General features: G+C 43.1%; 1 protein-coding gene across 4 annotated transcripts; it reads right to left on the bottom strand.

The window, feature by feature from the left end:
• Positions 1-4,880: 4,880 nt before the first annotated feature.
• On the bottom strand, positions 4,881-13,298 carry LOC108936024 (katanin p60 ATPase-containing subunit A-like 1). Of its 4 annotated transcripts, XM_018755061.1 has the most exons (12): positions 13,222-13,290; positions 12,920-12,981; positions 12,579-12,753; positions 12,208-12,368; positions 11,405-11,570; positions 9,820-9,947; positions 9,355-9,460; positions 8,051-8,209; positions 7,596-7,722; positions 7,039-7,173; positions 6,718-6,844; positions 4,881-5,845 (listed from the first exon to the last, which is right to left on the bottom strand). In XM_018755061.1, the coding sequence occupies exons 3-12, from the start codon at positions 12,738-12,740 to the stop codon at positions 5,647-5,649; spliced, it is 1,470 nt and encodes a 489-aa protein (XP_018610577.1). In that variant the 5' UTR covers positions 12,741-12,753; positions 12,920-12,981; positions 13,222-13,290; the 3' UTR covers positions 4,881-5,646. The 4 variants fall into 4 exon arrangements, with proteins under 4 accessions (XP_018610577.1, XP_018610576.1, XP_018610578.1 ...); XM_018755060.1 differs by lacking the exon at positions 12,920-12,981 and having other exon boundaries at positions 13,222-13,298; XM_018755062.1 differs by lacking the exon at positions 12,920-12,981 and having other exon boundaries at positions 12,579-12,755; positions 13,225-13,293.
• Between the last annotated feature and the right edge of the window lie 530 nt (positions 13,299-13,828).

The following is a 13,828-nucleotide window of genomic DNA, read 5'->3' as shown; positions in this document are numbered from 1 at the left end:
GTGTGTGTGTGTGTGTGTGTGTGTGTGTGTGGTATCAGCTCTCTCCTTCAGAACAACGACATATTACAGAAAAGGCAACACACAAGAATTAAAGAATTTTTTTATTTATTCTTATTTTCTTAATTTTTTATTAAGAATAAAAAATGAGAATGTGTATTTGTATCCAGTCACAGACAGATGCCCTCTGATGTACATGCACTCCCGCACCTACATGTACTGATACTGACGCTCAGGATTACTTAAAAGTATTGAGCTGGCAGGTAGTTTGATCGATACACAAATGTAATTCCCACTCTCTTTCATTAACTGCTTGCCTTTGTCAGGGTCACAGCAGCCCAGAGCCTATCCTCGAATCACTGGGCACCAGGCCAGGAGGGGTACACCTTGGATGCGACACCAGTCCATCCCAGGGTAGTCACGCATGCACACAGTAATTTACACAGTCACGCACTACAAGCAATTTGGAGTCACCAATTCACCTGGAACAAATCTTTAGTCTGTGGGAGGAAACCTACGCAGAGGCAAAGAGAACATGCAAACTCCAACTCCACACAGATAGATGGATTTGTATCTATGCCCAAACATACCAGATGCTCTAAAGCAACAGCGCTACCCACTACAGCGTCATGCTGTCACAAATATAATAGCCTGTCATTAATTTTAGTCCTCTGCCTACTGATTACCACCCCCAACATGAAATAATTGGTGGGAGCAGCAATGTCAATTAAAAATGGGGGTCTCTTACATGTATCTGTTTAGCAGGCACCGTAGCACACACACTGGCTGAACCTGCTTGTCCCAAGCGGGATTGCAACAAACCAGAGTCTCACCCAGCAACACAGGGCATATGGCAGGTGTGGGAAGGGACACACCCAGGACAGGATGCCAGTCCATCACAAGGCACCCCAAGCAGGACTGGAACCCCAGACCCACCAGACAGCAAGACCTGGCCAAACCAGCTGCACCACTGCACCCCCCTAGGCACCATAGTGACATACAATTTACTAAGTAGTATTTAGCCACACCTTTATCCAAGGCAACGATCACTGCTAGCTGCACTGCATACCATAGTCTCATTCACTCATCTACACAGCACATCACACACAGACTGAAACCACTTGTTGCAAGCAGGGTCACGGCAAACCGGAGCCTCACCCAGCAACACAGGGCACGAGGCTGGAGGGGGAGGGGACACACCCAGGATGGGACACCAGTCCATCACAAGGCACCCCGAGCAGGACTTGAACCCCAGACCCACCAGAAAGCAGGACCTGGCCAAGCCCGCTGTGCCACTGCACCCATCATACAGCACATCAGTGTAACACATATACATATACACAACAAGCCACTTTGACTCCCCTGTGTCAGCTGTAAGGCATCTTTGGATTTTGTGATGAAACTCCAGCATGCGAGGGAAACCCATGCAAAAATGGAGAGGATATGCAAATTTTACAGACTGTTCTGAGTTCCAATCTGAGCGCAGCCCAGCAGCTGCAAGGCACCGGCACTGTTTGCTGTACCACCCTTCTTTCTGAGATGAAAACAACTGATCTGTGAGCAAAAATAGGTAAGCTAAGGACTTTTCAGAAGCACGATGGGCTGAAAGGTCACTGACAAAGGCTGCATCCGGTGCTCTCAAATGTCAGTTTAAATCTTCCACAAAGACTTCTCATAGGCTGCTGGGGGGATTCACAGAGTAAGAATTTCACTGTACGGTGTAACAGACAGTTTACTGTACATATGACAATAAACTCTTGAATCTTGAATCTTATGACATGGCTGCCAGGCCAGATGCTGTCTAGATGGCAATTTTTGGTAGGTTTACAAGCTTAAGCGTTTAGGACAGATATTAGTAGCTGTAAACAAAAGCAAGACAACTGTTCAGCAGGGTTGCATTTAGTCTGACCCATAGAACTCTGACGCTTCAGCATTTTTACCATTTTACAATAGATCCAGCAATGCAATTTTATCATACTTTGCACTGGAGACAGCAGCTAGAATGTTGGCTAAAGACAACATTGCCAGATGGAGTAAAATATTGTAGCAGTGCTGAGGGGAGCCGGTATACACACACACACACACACACACACACACACACACACACACACACACACACAATGTCTAAAACTGCTTGTCCCAAGCAGGAGCCTAGCCCATCAACACAGGGCGCAAGGCTGAAGGGGGAGGGGACACACCTTGGATGGGATGCCAGTCTGCTGCAAGGCACCCCCAGCAGGACTTGAACTGCAGACCCACAACAAAGACGGCCCCAGCCAAACCCGCTGCACCACCGCACCCCCCTTGGAGCTGCTGTAATTTAATGTAAATAGTTGGAATTAGTGTTTATTTCTGCGTATAGTTTGGTGTTCTGTTCTGATTGGTTGTTGTATTGTTTATGCTTAGTTTGTCATGGGGGAATTCTGCGTAGTTCTAGGGGTGATCTCCTAACCGTTGTGCGGGGTCGGGGGGCTTAGAGTGACCTGGGGAGCCCTCAAGAGTTCCGAGACTGCTTTGTACTGTCTGGGGCACTTTTGTCAAGAGTGCTTGTGAAAAGATTACTGATTGATTACTGTTTTGACATCTGAGCATAGTAGTTCTGTAAGGGGATTCTAGATAAAACCTTACGGCATGTAAAATAAAAACTAAGTTCTGGTAGCACATGTAATTGCAACGCACTAGAGCATATCAAATTCATGGTGTGACCAGGCAGGAAGCAGTGTTGGGTGGATTTATGCCTATTTTGTTCCTTTAATACAAACCAAGCAATGAAATTCAAATGACTGTTCCTAAAATAACTACTGACATTCAAGTGAAAGTCAAGAGCACGGCACATAAACACAATTTAAACCTTTAACATATGATTTTATTCTCTAATTCACCGCAATTTCTTGACTTGAAATCCCCCAAAAGCTCCCATTTTACTGATAACTTTTATGCTCTCTTGTCCTACCTACTCCAGCAGACAAGGAATAAAGACAATGGAAAATTAAACCTGACTTTAAGCCCAAGTGTCTTTTAACTTTAAGCGCAACTGTCTTTTTAAAGTTCTCATATTCAGATCTGGCCGAATCTTGTGCTCATTTCCTCCCAACGAGCTCATCCCAGGTGGGGCTGTTAGTCCCAGCAGGGTGTGGATGTTGCCGTGCTTCTGCCTGCTACATCATATTAAATATCTGGCCTCTGCTCTATGTGTGCTGCTTCCGCACAAGAGCTAGAAGATTCTGCACATACACCCCTCCCCACCCGTCGTGTTGTTCTACATTCCCAAACACCAGCACAGAACATTCTACTTTGACTGAGTCATGAAAAAAGTTCAGACTTGTCTGTGTCACTGTCTTTGGTCTCCGTCGTTACTTGGTTGCCATGGCTCCGAGAAGAGATCCATTCCATTTGCATTCATGGTCTTTGTCGTCTCCTGGAAGTTTCGACTAACCTTGGTCATGCTGTGAAGCCATAAAAAAGAAGAAAAAAAAAAAAGGAAGAGTAAGGAAAAAGAAACTGTAACCTTCTACCATCCTCTTGAATTACCCAATGGAGCTCATCTACTGCAGGGTTCTGAGTGAGGCAGGGATCTCTCACCACATACATAGAAGCACATACACAAATGCGCTGAACAAGATATCACACTGCAGGCAGTTGTTGCCACGGAGACCTCGCACCTCATATCGGTACCTCACCTGTAACAGTCTCAGCATGAGACTGTTCTACTCTGGTGGGAGTAAATGATGGCGTGCGGTGTCAGTGTGTTACTAAGAGAGTTGCTTGTTGCTGGGATAACATTGCAGGAGTAAATGTATCATTCATCTGGATTTACAGCACCTCACCTCATCAGATACATAAAAGATTTAAACTCATGAGTTGTATATAGTTGTTTGGCCCCTTACAATTACCTACCACATCTTGACATTAACATTCATATAAATGCATGCATGTACTGTTTTTTAATATAAATCTTATCAAAACCAACCCTTAGAACTGACTTAATAGTGCCTCATGGAAATGCTTTGCCCTTTCTTTAAGAATGTCCATTATTGCAAAGAAGTTTAATGTGTGTTAGCAACTTCGGTGTGAAATGTATATATTTTGTTGTCTGCTTGGTGTCAAATGAATGTTTACTTGTATTCTATTAGGTATGGTGATGATACATAATTTTTGAAGTCATTAAAATAGAATGGTCAAAATAGGTAGGGGATTGTGGTATACCAGTAGATACCAGGTAATACCTTAGGTGCTCAAATGTATTAGGCTGGCTTTGGAAGTCTAGAAGCTGGAGGCTAACAGTTGTACAGACCTTGTATAGTGCTTTTTTGTGTTGTCTTCTTCTCTTTGTACTTGTAAATATTATAAATATCCGTGCTCTTCACAAGGATATTAAACCCTTTCATTTGTGCTTTTCTGTGCCTGTCTTTGCAATCCTTACAAAATCAGTTCCCAAACCTCTTTTTCTGACAGCATCACTTTCTCCAAGGAAAACAGTGTGAAAAATGTTCTCCCTGTATTTTTGTTTCCTCCGTTTGTTATTTAGGAAATTATTAAAGGACATTGGAATGTACTCTTGTTGATCCTGATTGTAAAAATCAGTCTTTTTTCACTGTGAGGGAGGAATGTTATAATACCTGGAGTATGATGATTATTAAACCCTCTCTGTACAGAGGCAAAGACAGCTGGATTGGATAAATGGCTTTTTCATGCCCTTCTTTTGGCTACATTTCTATAGCATAGGAAATCACACACAAAATGTGTATCTGTATGTGCACCTCTATTACTTACACATCTTGATGTAAATATTAAACTCTAACATACGTCTTCTAATAATATGTCTTCTTTAACATCAAAATATTACATTTAAGAGAACATAAAAACACAATGTTGGAGGGGCATGAAATTGCCCAGCATTTTATTATGGGTATTCCTCCCAGTCTATGTTTTCTTTCATAATATTCAACAGATTTCTAGCACATGCAGGGGTGATGATGTCTAATAAAAATTACATAAATCAGTGTAAATGGATATTAATTGTTGGAATTAATGAAAAAATGTACAGTATACAAAACTCTTTTATAATTTATCTATATTGTGGATCCCATGATATTCCCACGATATTCCACCACTAATATGTACTGTATATTAAAACATGAAATCTCTTATTCACTTCAATCTCACATTTACATTTTTCTTACATTTTTCTTCATTTATTTTTGCAGGGTTCAAAAAGTTTCTATGTAAATTGACGTATGAATCATATATTCTTGGGACTTTCATTTCAGTGGGGCTTGTCTTAACTGGTTGATTTGTTAACCGCTTGCTAAAAACTGTGAGAGCTGGGTTTTATATAAAAGATATAATTGACACCTTTGCACAAAAATCCTAAAATGTTCCAACTATAGCACTGTGTAATAAAGAGAATCAGGTCTGAAACCTCCTGTACCTCTTTTGACTTTTATCCTACATTTCTTTTGAGTGTCTTAATGCATGGCTATCTATTTAGGCTGCATATGTCAGCAAGTTGGGAAAAGTTCTCCTTTTCAAGTAACATCCGGGATGTTTAAGGAAGGGTGTTTGGTAGGATAATATGCATGTGTGAAAGTCAACATTCTGGGCATCACTGCAGGGTACAGTGGCTAGGGATAAAAAGCCAGCCTGAAGCTATGCTGACCCAAACTCAGCCATCCAGGACTCGTACTTCTGCAAATCAGCAGTAGAAACAGATTTAGAGATCTTCTTAAGGCTGAGCTCAAAGTCCTCCATAGTGACAGACATTTTCAATGCATCCTTAGACAAGGCACGGATCTCTGCAGGTGCCAGACCCTCGATGTGCCGCCGTATGGCCATCATGGAGGCATCCCTGTGGGGGTTTGGAGAGTTAACACAACAATCATCATACCCAAAATCCACAAGTAACAGCTCAATAACCACTCCCCATCCAGCTCTATCATTCAATTCATTTTCAATCTTATAAACTATGCAACCTGATCAGCTGACCAAGGTCAATGTAACTAACCATATATATAACTCCATAAAGCAATGAATGACAGAGAGACCATTAACAGGAATGTTGATTTCAACAGCTCCCGGTACATGCCACATGCGGTTATTTATCACCTCCCTGTGCTGATGCCTGAGTCCCAGCTGTTTGAAGATTACGCAAAAGGAATAAACACGAAAATTTCGGTGGGAAGAGACTTTGAGCACAGGGAGCGTGGCCCGGGACTCTTCTTTGACGTATGCCCTCCACTGGACCTCTCATGCACTCACAAGATGACTGTAATGCTCTTGGAACAAAATCATACTGCTGGAGTGCTCAGAAATGACTGACCACCCCACACCTTCTTCACTTGGATTTGTTAGTGGAACAGACTGCAGAAAATGGGTTGGAACCTTGGAGGATTTGACTTTATTGGAATCTGCTGATCACTAACAGAAGCAACAGGGGTGAAGAGGGACTTGAGATGCAGGGGCTCAAAAATGTAAATCTCTGAGCCTCTGGGATGAAAAGGAAACAATAACAGCTGTTGTTTTTGCACAGAGGCTAGAGGAGAATACCCAGAATTTGTTTCTCTTACAAGGAAGGCTTAGTCAGGGGGTTCACGTACACAGCTATTGCATCTGTTTAGGTATGCATTTACTATTTTATACAAAATATCACCCTAATCCAGCACCATGCGTAACCTGCAATCCACGATGGAATGAAACATCTAGAAATGCAGAAAGACAGACCTGCACACATTGGTGATGTCTGCCCCTGAGTAACCTTGGATTTTCTCAGCAATGATGGCCAGGTCCACATCAGGCGCCACCTCCACCTCACGCAGGTTGATCTTCAATAGCTCTGCCCGTCCTTTGGCTGAGTTGAGCGGAGAACGGAAAACAGCAGAGTAGACAAAGAGAAGCAGCAACATGACCAACTCACACAAACACTGCTTTGTTTCTCTGCCACATTGAATAGTGGTTTTTTGACAATGAGGTTTCTTCAGCATTTGAGAATCGCTGTAGCTTAGTTTGCTTCAGAACATGATTCTTTGGTTGTGTGCGCTGCACCTGTGGGCAGAGGAATATAAATTCTTTTCTCCAGCCTTCGCCTCAGAGCTTCATCAATGTCCCAGGGAAAGTTGGTTGCGGCCAGAACCATCACCATCTTGGAGGGGTCATCATTCTCCATTGCTCCTCCAACACCTTTAAAAGTCAATTAATCCAGTACATTTACAAATGTCACTTAATCCATAAAGTTACACACACTGTTAATTTGTAAAGTTTATTTTGCTTGGTAGGAGGCGAAGCAAGTGTGGGTTTGTGAGTGAGTGGATGAGAATGAGGGAGGTGGTGAGCGTTATAGGTAGGAGGATGTAAACTATTGATAAAACTACTATCTCAGCAAACACTCGTGATTCCCCACACACACACCGGCATGGAGTTCAGCTGATTAGACTGTTATTTTATAGCTTGTGCACATTTCTCTCTCTGGAACCCAATGAATCTGTACTCTCACTGTTTCTCACATAATCAGTTTTCTCTCCTCCTCCTTGTGTGGTCCCCATTTTATCTACCCAGTGGCTCATAAAGAGGAAGAAGCCGGCGAGCTCTCCTGTGTCCCTCACCATCCATCTGAACCAGCAACTCAGACTTGACCCGCCGGCTAGCCTCATGCTCATCCAAAGTGCCCCTGCGGCTGCAGATGGAATCAATCTCATCGATGAAGATTGTGGTCGGAGCATAAAAACGGGCCTGAGATACAGGAATTTAAAGAGGAACTGAAACTATGACTGAATGGGAGGGACTGTTAAGAAACAAGGCAGAAAACAACAAGACTAAATACGCTGTAGTTCTACTGAATATAGAGCAACTGCTGGCTAAGATTTGGCTCCTTGTTATCTTGAGAAAATAGTTAACAGAAGAAGAGCAGAAGAGGTAAAAACATGATAAAAGCATGAGCAAAACAACCTCATAATAAATAATACACACAAAAGGCACCTTTAATTCTCTCCATTTGTTGGTACAGAAGGTGGTTCTGCCACCTACTTCCGCACAGTTTAAAGGCCTTGATGATGCTCACCATTTCAAACAGCAGTCGCACCAGTTTCTCTGACTCCCCCCGGTACTTGGAGGTGAGTGTAGAAGAAGAGACATTGAAGAAGGTGGTTCCACATTCAGTGGCTACAGCCTTTGCCAGCATGGTCTTTCCAGTGCCTGGGGGTCCCACCATCAAAACCCCCTAAAAGACAGAGAAGGAGAGAGAATCTCTTGTCACACGTGCAGTGACAAAGACACGTACTGTGTATGATCTGCTTTAATTGATCTGTTTGCCACGCCGAGATTGTCCAGTTTACACTTCTTCAAATTGATACCGCCTGCAATTTACCCAAGTACATCAGCCAAAGGGCAAAAAAACAAATCTATCCAGGACCAGAAGTTCTATGTGTCTTCCATGCAAATTTTGGAATCGAAATTGCCCTTGTGTATGACTGTGTGAGGAAATGTCTTACTTTGATCAGTTGTATAAAGTGTTCATTAAAAATGTAAGTACAGTAGGTTAACACAGTATGTCTAGCGTTGTAAGTCACTTGTGACAAAAGGAATTAGCAAAAGGTAAATTTTCTAATAAAAGCTATAAGTGAATAAAATCTGTACATAACTTATTATTACCTTTAGCTGACACTTTTCTCTAAAACAACTTACAATGTTAAGGTTATAATCATTACAATCTTACAATTATTTACCCATTTATGCAACAGGGTAATTCTACTGGAGCAATTTAGGGTAAACACCTTGCTCAAGGGTACTACAGCCAGAGGTGGGGATTAAACATGAGACCTTTGGATCCAAAGGCAGCAGCTGTAACCCGTACGCAACGAGCTGTCCCTATAATAATAATAATAATAATAATAATAATAATAATAACAGCTACACACAAAAGACTAGAAATGAATGCTGAGCCAGTGGCAACAGTGACTAGTCAGAATGAAAGAATTGTTTTTCTAGTGCAATGTTTCCACCTACTGGCTCATAAGGTTACTGTTTAATAATTGCTAAAAAGGACCCACCAGACTGCAACAATTTATTTTCAGAGCTTAAAGAATATTATATTACAGAAATATGAGCAATTCAAAGATTATAAGTAAGAGTAAGCCATTTTAACATTTTGACTTTTTGATACAAAAAGATGCTAAGTTACTGGAACAAAAAACTGAAAAATAATAAGTCCTAAAAAAATGCACGTTATGTAAAAACACCTGATCAAAAGCAGACATGGAGGAAAGCCCAAACACACACACAAATACACCAGTCATATACAAACAAACACACAGAAACAGACCCACAGACTGACACATAAAGACACAGATAAGTAAAGTGCGGTACCTTCCAAGGTCGCAGGATGCCCTTGAAGAAGTCTGGCATCCACATGGGCAGCATCACAGCCTCCCTCAGCAGCTTCTTGGCATCCTCCAGATCAGCAATGTCATCCCTGGTAACTCAAGTCAGTCAGCTGATCAGCCTTCATAAGGCTCAATTACAGCCGGCCCCGCCGCTAAAACAACCATCATCCGCAGCGCTACCTGTATCGCACAGCAACTTCACGTTTTATTATTTTTTGCCCACTTGGCAGATGCCTACATAGTGGTTAAGGCTCAAAGCTGATAACTTCCTGAGAAAGTTTTTATTTTGCTGTGCAAGCCATCAACAAGCCATCGCACCACATGGCAGGGATGGTAGGATTCGTGGGCATCTGTGTGGGTATCTCAGTTCTCTACTTCACCCCTATCCGTACATACTAAAATGAAAATTTTAAACTCCAAGTGTCCCAGGCATATTTCCCTTTCTCACCAGTGGACATTGGGATTCCGAGACACAATGTCCCTCTCGAGGGCGTCAACTAGGTCACTGTCATAGCCTGTGCTGTCAAACCTCTTCAGCTCACCTTCCTTGGCTGCCTCCTGAGGGTTCTTCTTACCCTATAAGTGTCATTATATTTAATACATACAGAGTACATTAACCTTACAAATAGAGTACATTATATTTTAGTACATATAGAGTACATTATGTGTTCAGTTTAATTTCACACCTCAGCTGAGTGACTTTTAAAATACTAAAAAATCTTTTTTTGTGAAATTTACTGAATCCATCCTAAAATTAGATTTACAGCTAAAAACCACAAGTTTTAACTTAGCAGACCTGTTTTGTTTTGCAATAAAGGTTCAGTTTATATACGTATAAACCTTGAGTATCATTTGTATGTATGTTTTGTTTCTGAGTGTTTATTAAGTGTACAATATTCAACAGCTACAAAAGAGATGCAGTCGCACCAGTGGCCATGCAGAACTACAGCGTTATTAATGAAAGGAAAATACTTTATGTTGTGTTAAGGTAACTAATGTAATTAGTGAAGCAACTGTGTCCATTTTTATGGAATTTGGTGAAATTTTAGCAGAACTGGGCATCAGTCTGGGGCTCAGTAACAAATACAAAATATTATAATTGAAAGTAACGGTAATTGCATCTTTATGAGAACACACCTTACAAAGTGTGGGGTGGAGAAGGGAAAAATGTAACACACACACACACACACACACACACACACACACACTGTCTGAACCGCTTGTCCCATATGGGGTCACGGGGAGCCAGAACCTAACCCGGCAACACAGGGCAAAAGGCCAGAGGAGGGGACACACCCAGTACAGGACGCCAGCCCATTGCAAGGCACCCTAAGCAGGACTCGAACCCCAGACCCACCAGAGAGCAGGACTCGGTCCAACCCACTGCGCCACCACACCCCCCCCCGCATGTATAACTATGTGCCTTTAAATCACGTACTGAGTGTGAAATCTCTGAATTTTATTCATGTTCCATACTATTTTCAGAACCGCTCATCCCATACGGGGTCACGGGGAACCGGAGCCTACCCGGTAACACAGGGCGTAAGGCCGGAGGGGGAGGGGACACACCAAGGACGGGACGCCAGTCCGTCGCAAGGCACCCCAAGCAGGACTCGAACCCCAGACCCACCAGAGAGCAGGACTCGGTCCAACCACTGCGCCACTGCGCCACTGCACCCCCCTCCCGCGTGTATAACAATGTGCCTTTAAATCACGTACTGAGTGTGAAATCTCTGAATTTTATTCATGTTCCGTATTATTTTCAAACAACAAACTGAAATAACCGAAACTTAACTCAAACGTTCAGAACATGAGAAGCCTGTGCAACTTCTAGACCATGAAAAAAGGGATTTCCCTTTCTTACCCAAAACCAGGAGTTACTGGGATGCAGAACCAGCTGCAAAATCTGCGCTATATCTGACAAGTGAATTGGCTTACAATAACTAGTGGGATGCAGATAACTGATACTGACAGCGAGGACCTGTCCATGTGAAAGCAGAGCTAAATGATCGAGAGCAGGGCACACAGCTTACCTTGTCATCACCATCTCTGGCACACTTGCTTCCATCCCTGGGCCACGCCTTGTCTGCCTTGAGGTGGGGCTGCACCCGGCCTACTGCTCCTCGGTGCTGGGATCCGAGGGATTCTTTTCGCTGGTGCTTTATCGCAGTGTTAAGTCTTTTTAACTGGCCAGGAGCCCTGCAGCCATGGAGAGAACAGCAAGCATCCTGGTTTAAAGGTGTGAATAAATAATATTTATTCAAATATATATATAGGCTCCGGTTCCCCGTGACCCCGTATGGGACAAGCGGTTCCGAAAATGTGTGTGTGTGTGTGTGTGTGTGTATTTGAATGAAATGTTCTTCCCCATAGGGGGCGCCGTGGGTTGGACCGGGTCCTGCTCTCTAGTGGGTCTGGGGTTCGAGTCCCGCTTGGGGTGCCTTGTGGCAGACTGGCGTCCCGTCCTGAGTGTGTCCCCTCCCCCTCTGGCCTTACGCCCTGTGTTGCCGGGTAGGCTCCGGCTCCGCGCGACCCCATATAGGACAAGCGGTTCAGGAAATGTGTGTGTGTGTGTGTGTCTGTGTTCTTCCGTATCTGATTGGCATACTATACTGCCAGTGTGATAGGGAAGAAGTACAAAATATGGAAATATGGATCTGCAAAATAGCGGGACACAAGGAGACAGTCTTCTGTATGTGTAATTGCATAACACCTCTGACTTTTACAATCAAACATATTGATTATATTTTGCTTTTGCCATTGGAATCTAATAATACTGTTCTAAATAATTGAAGATTAAACAGCTGCAGTTTGTCCACTGGAAGCAGTGGATTACCTGTGCTCAGCTGGAATGGGTGGCGGCCAGACCGTGGGGTCTGCTGGACTCTCCTCTGGCTGGGGGGTTGGGAAGTCCATTGGCTTGTCCACCTTAAAGCTCTCCAGAGTGCTAACAATACCCTTCACCTGATCATGCTCTTCTACCAGCTGTTGCCTCACCTAGATCCACCACAAAAAGCTTTTTAACCAGTCCGCGTCATCAATTTTTCAGAAAATTTTACAAAAAAAAGCTATATTACTCTTGATTACTGTTTTGACATCTAGGTCCGAGTAAAATGAAGTCCAATGTGTGAAATAATCATTAGGGAGAAAAAAGAGGGTTCGACTGTGAAAGTTTTGCAGCAGACGTGTATGAATTAGCTGAGGTACCTGTTGCCATTTGACCTTCAGCGCAGGGTCTCTGAGAGACTGGCAGTGTTTGTGGATCTGCTGCACCACACCCTGGTAGTACACCATGGAGGAGTCATAGTTCCCCAGGAGGGCGTACTCTCGTGCTCTCTTGGCATTGTCGCAGATCTCTGTCAAATTCATGTTACTGCCGGAGCTGGAAGAAGATAACAAAGAAAGTATGCAGAAAGCAGAGTTTAGACAACTCGATTCTGTGTCCTTCTCTGAGCACAACATCGTTCACAGGGAGCGAATGGCACCAACCCAAGCTTACCACCACAATATTTTAAACTGTTTTATTCTTATGTTGCAAGATACATCACCTTAATTCAGCTGGATGGCTTGAGTGCTTCTGCCTCACAGCCTGGGTCTCAGACTCATTGTCCTGATGACAAGTTTTTGCAGGAACTAAATTGGGCTCATTAACAGTTACATTATCATGAAAGAACATCGGTGGATTCGCGGACCTGAACTACACGTCGCGTATGTCTGTATTTTCAAACTTTTGTCTCTTAATTGAATGAAAAAACGCCGGCCCTCAGGACAGTTTTTTCTTTTTTTTTGTATTGGACTTGTTCACAAGGGACGTTTTCTATTAAATCTGCCGTGAAACTGAGAAATTTACCTTTTTTTTACCTATACGCTTTCACCTTATCAGCAGCGTTTATTTCGGTCCAGCATAACAATCCGTAACTCGTCCATGTTTCCATGGCAACAGGAAGACGCTGCGGCGGCTTTAAAGGGGAGGGGGAGGGGGAGGGGGAGGGGGAGGGGGGGGGGGGGGGGGCGGGGAGGGGGCGTTCCTGTGTGCGATCGACGCTTCGCTTTTTATTGAAATTGGATCGATGGATGGAAAACGGGTCACATGTTGCAGTTCTTGTTGCTTTTGGTTATATGACAGACGTTGTTACTGAGAATAAATCACTGTTTCATGGTAGAATGGTTTCAATTTAAAATTATTACCTGGAATGTCAATATAATTCAACAGGAGGGTTTTAATATGTGTTCTTACAGATACAGTAAATGGAAAATCGTTCAGCTCAGCGGTGTTGAAAACATCATGTGTTAGCCCTCCTTCATTTCTCGTTAATATATGAGTAGTATTATTTTGTTCTTGTGGCCTCCACCTGAAATTTCCTCTGTAAAAACAGTATATGGATGACGGAAGTGATGAATTTTTTCCCCCTAGAAAAAATTAACATTTGATCTGTATAGCAACACATACAAACTTT

Source organism: Scleropages formosus, chromosome 4, assembly GCF_900964775.1.
Source record: "Scleropages formosus chromosome 4, fSclFor1.1, whole genome shotgun sequence".
In the NCBI taxonomy this organism is placed as follows: domain Eukaryota; kingdom Metazoa; phylum Chordata; class Actinopteri; order Osteoglossiformes; family Osteoglossidae; genus Scleropages; species Scleropages formosus.
This window is presented reverse-complemented; position numbering and strand designations above follow the sequence as displayed.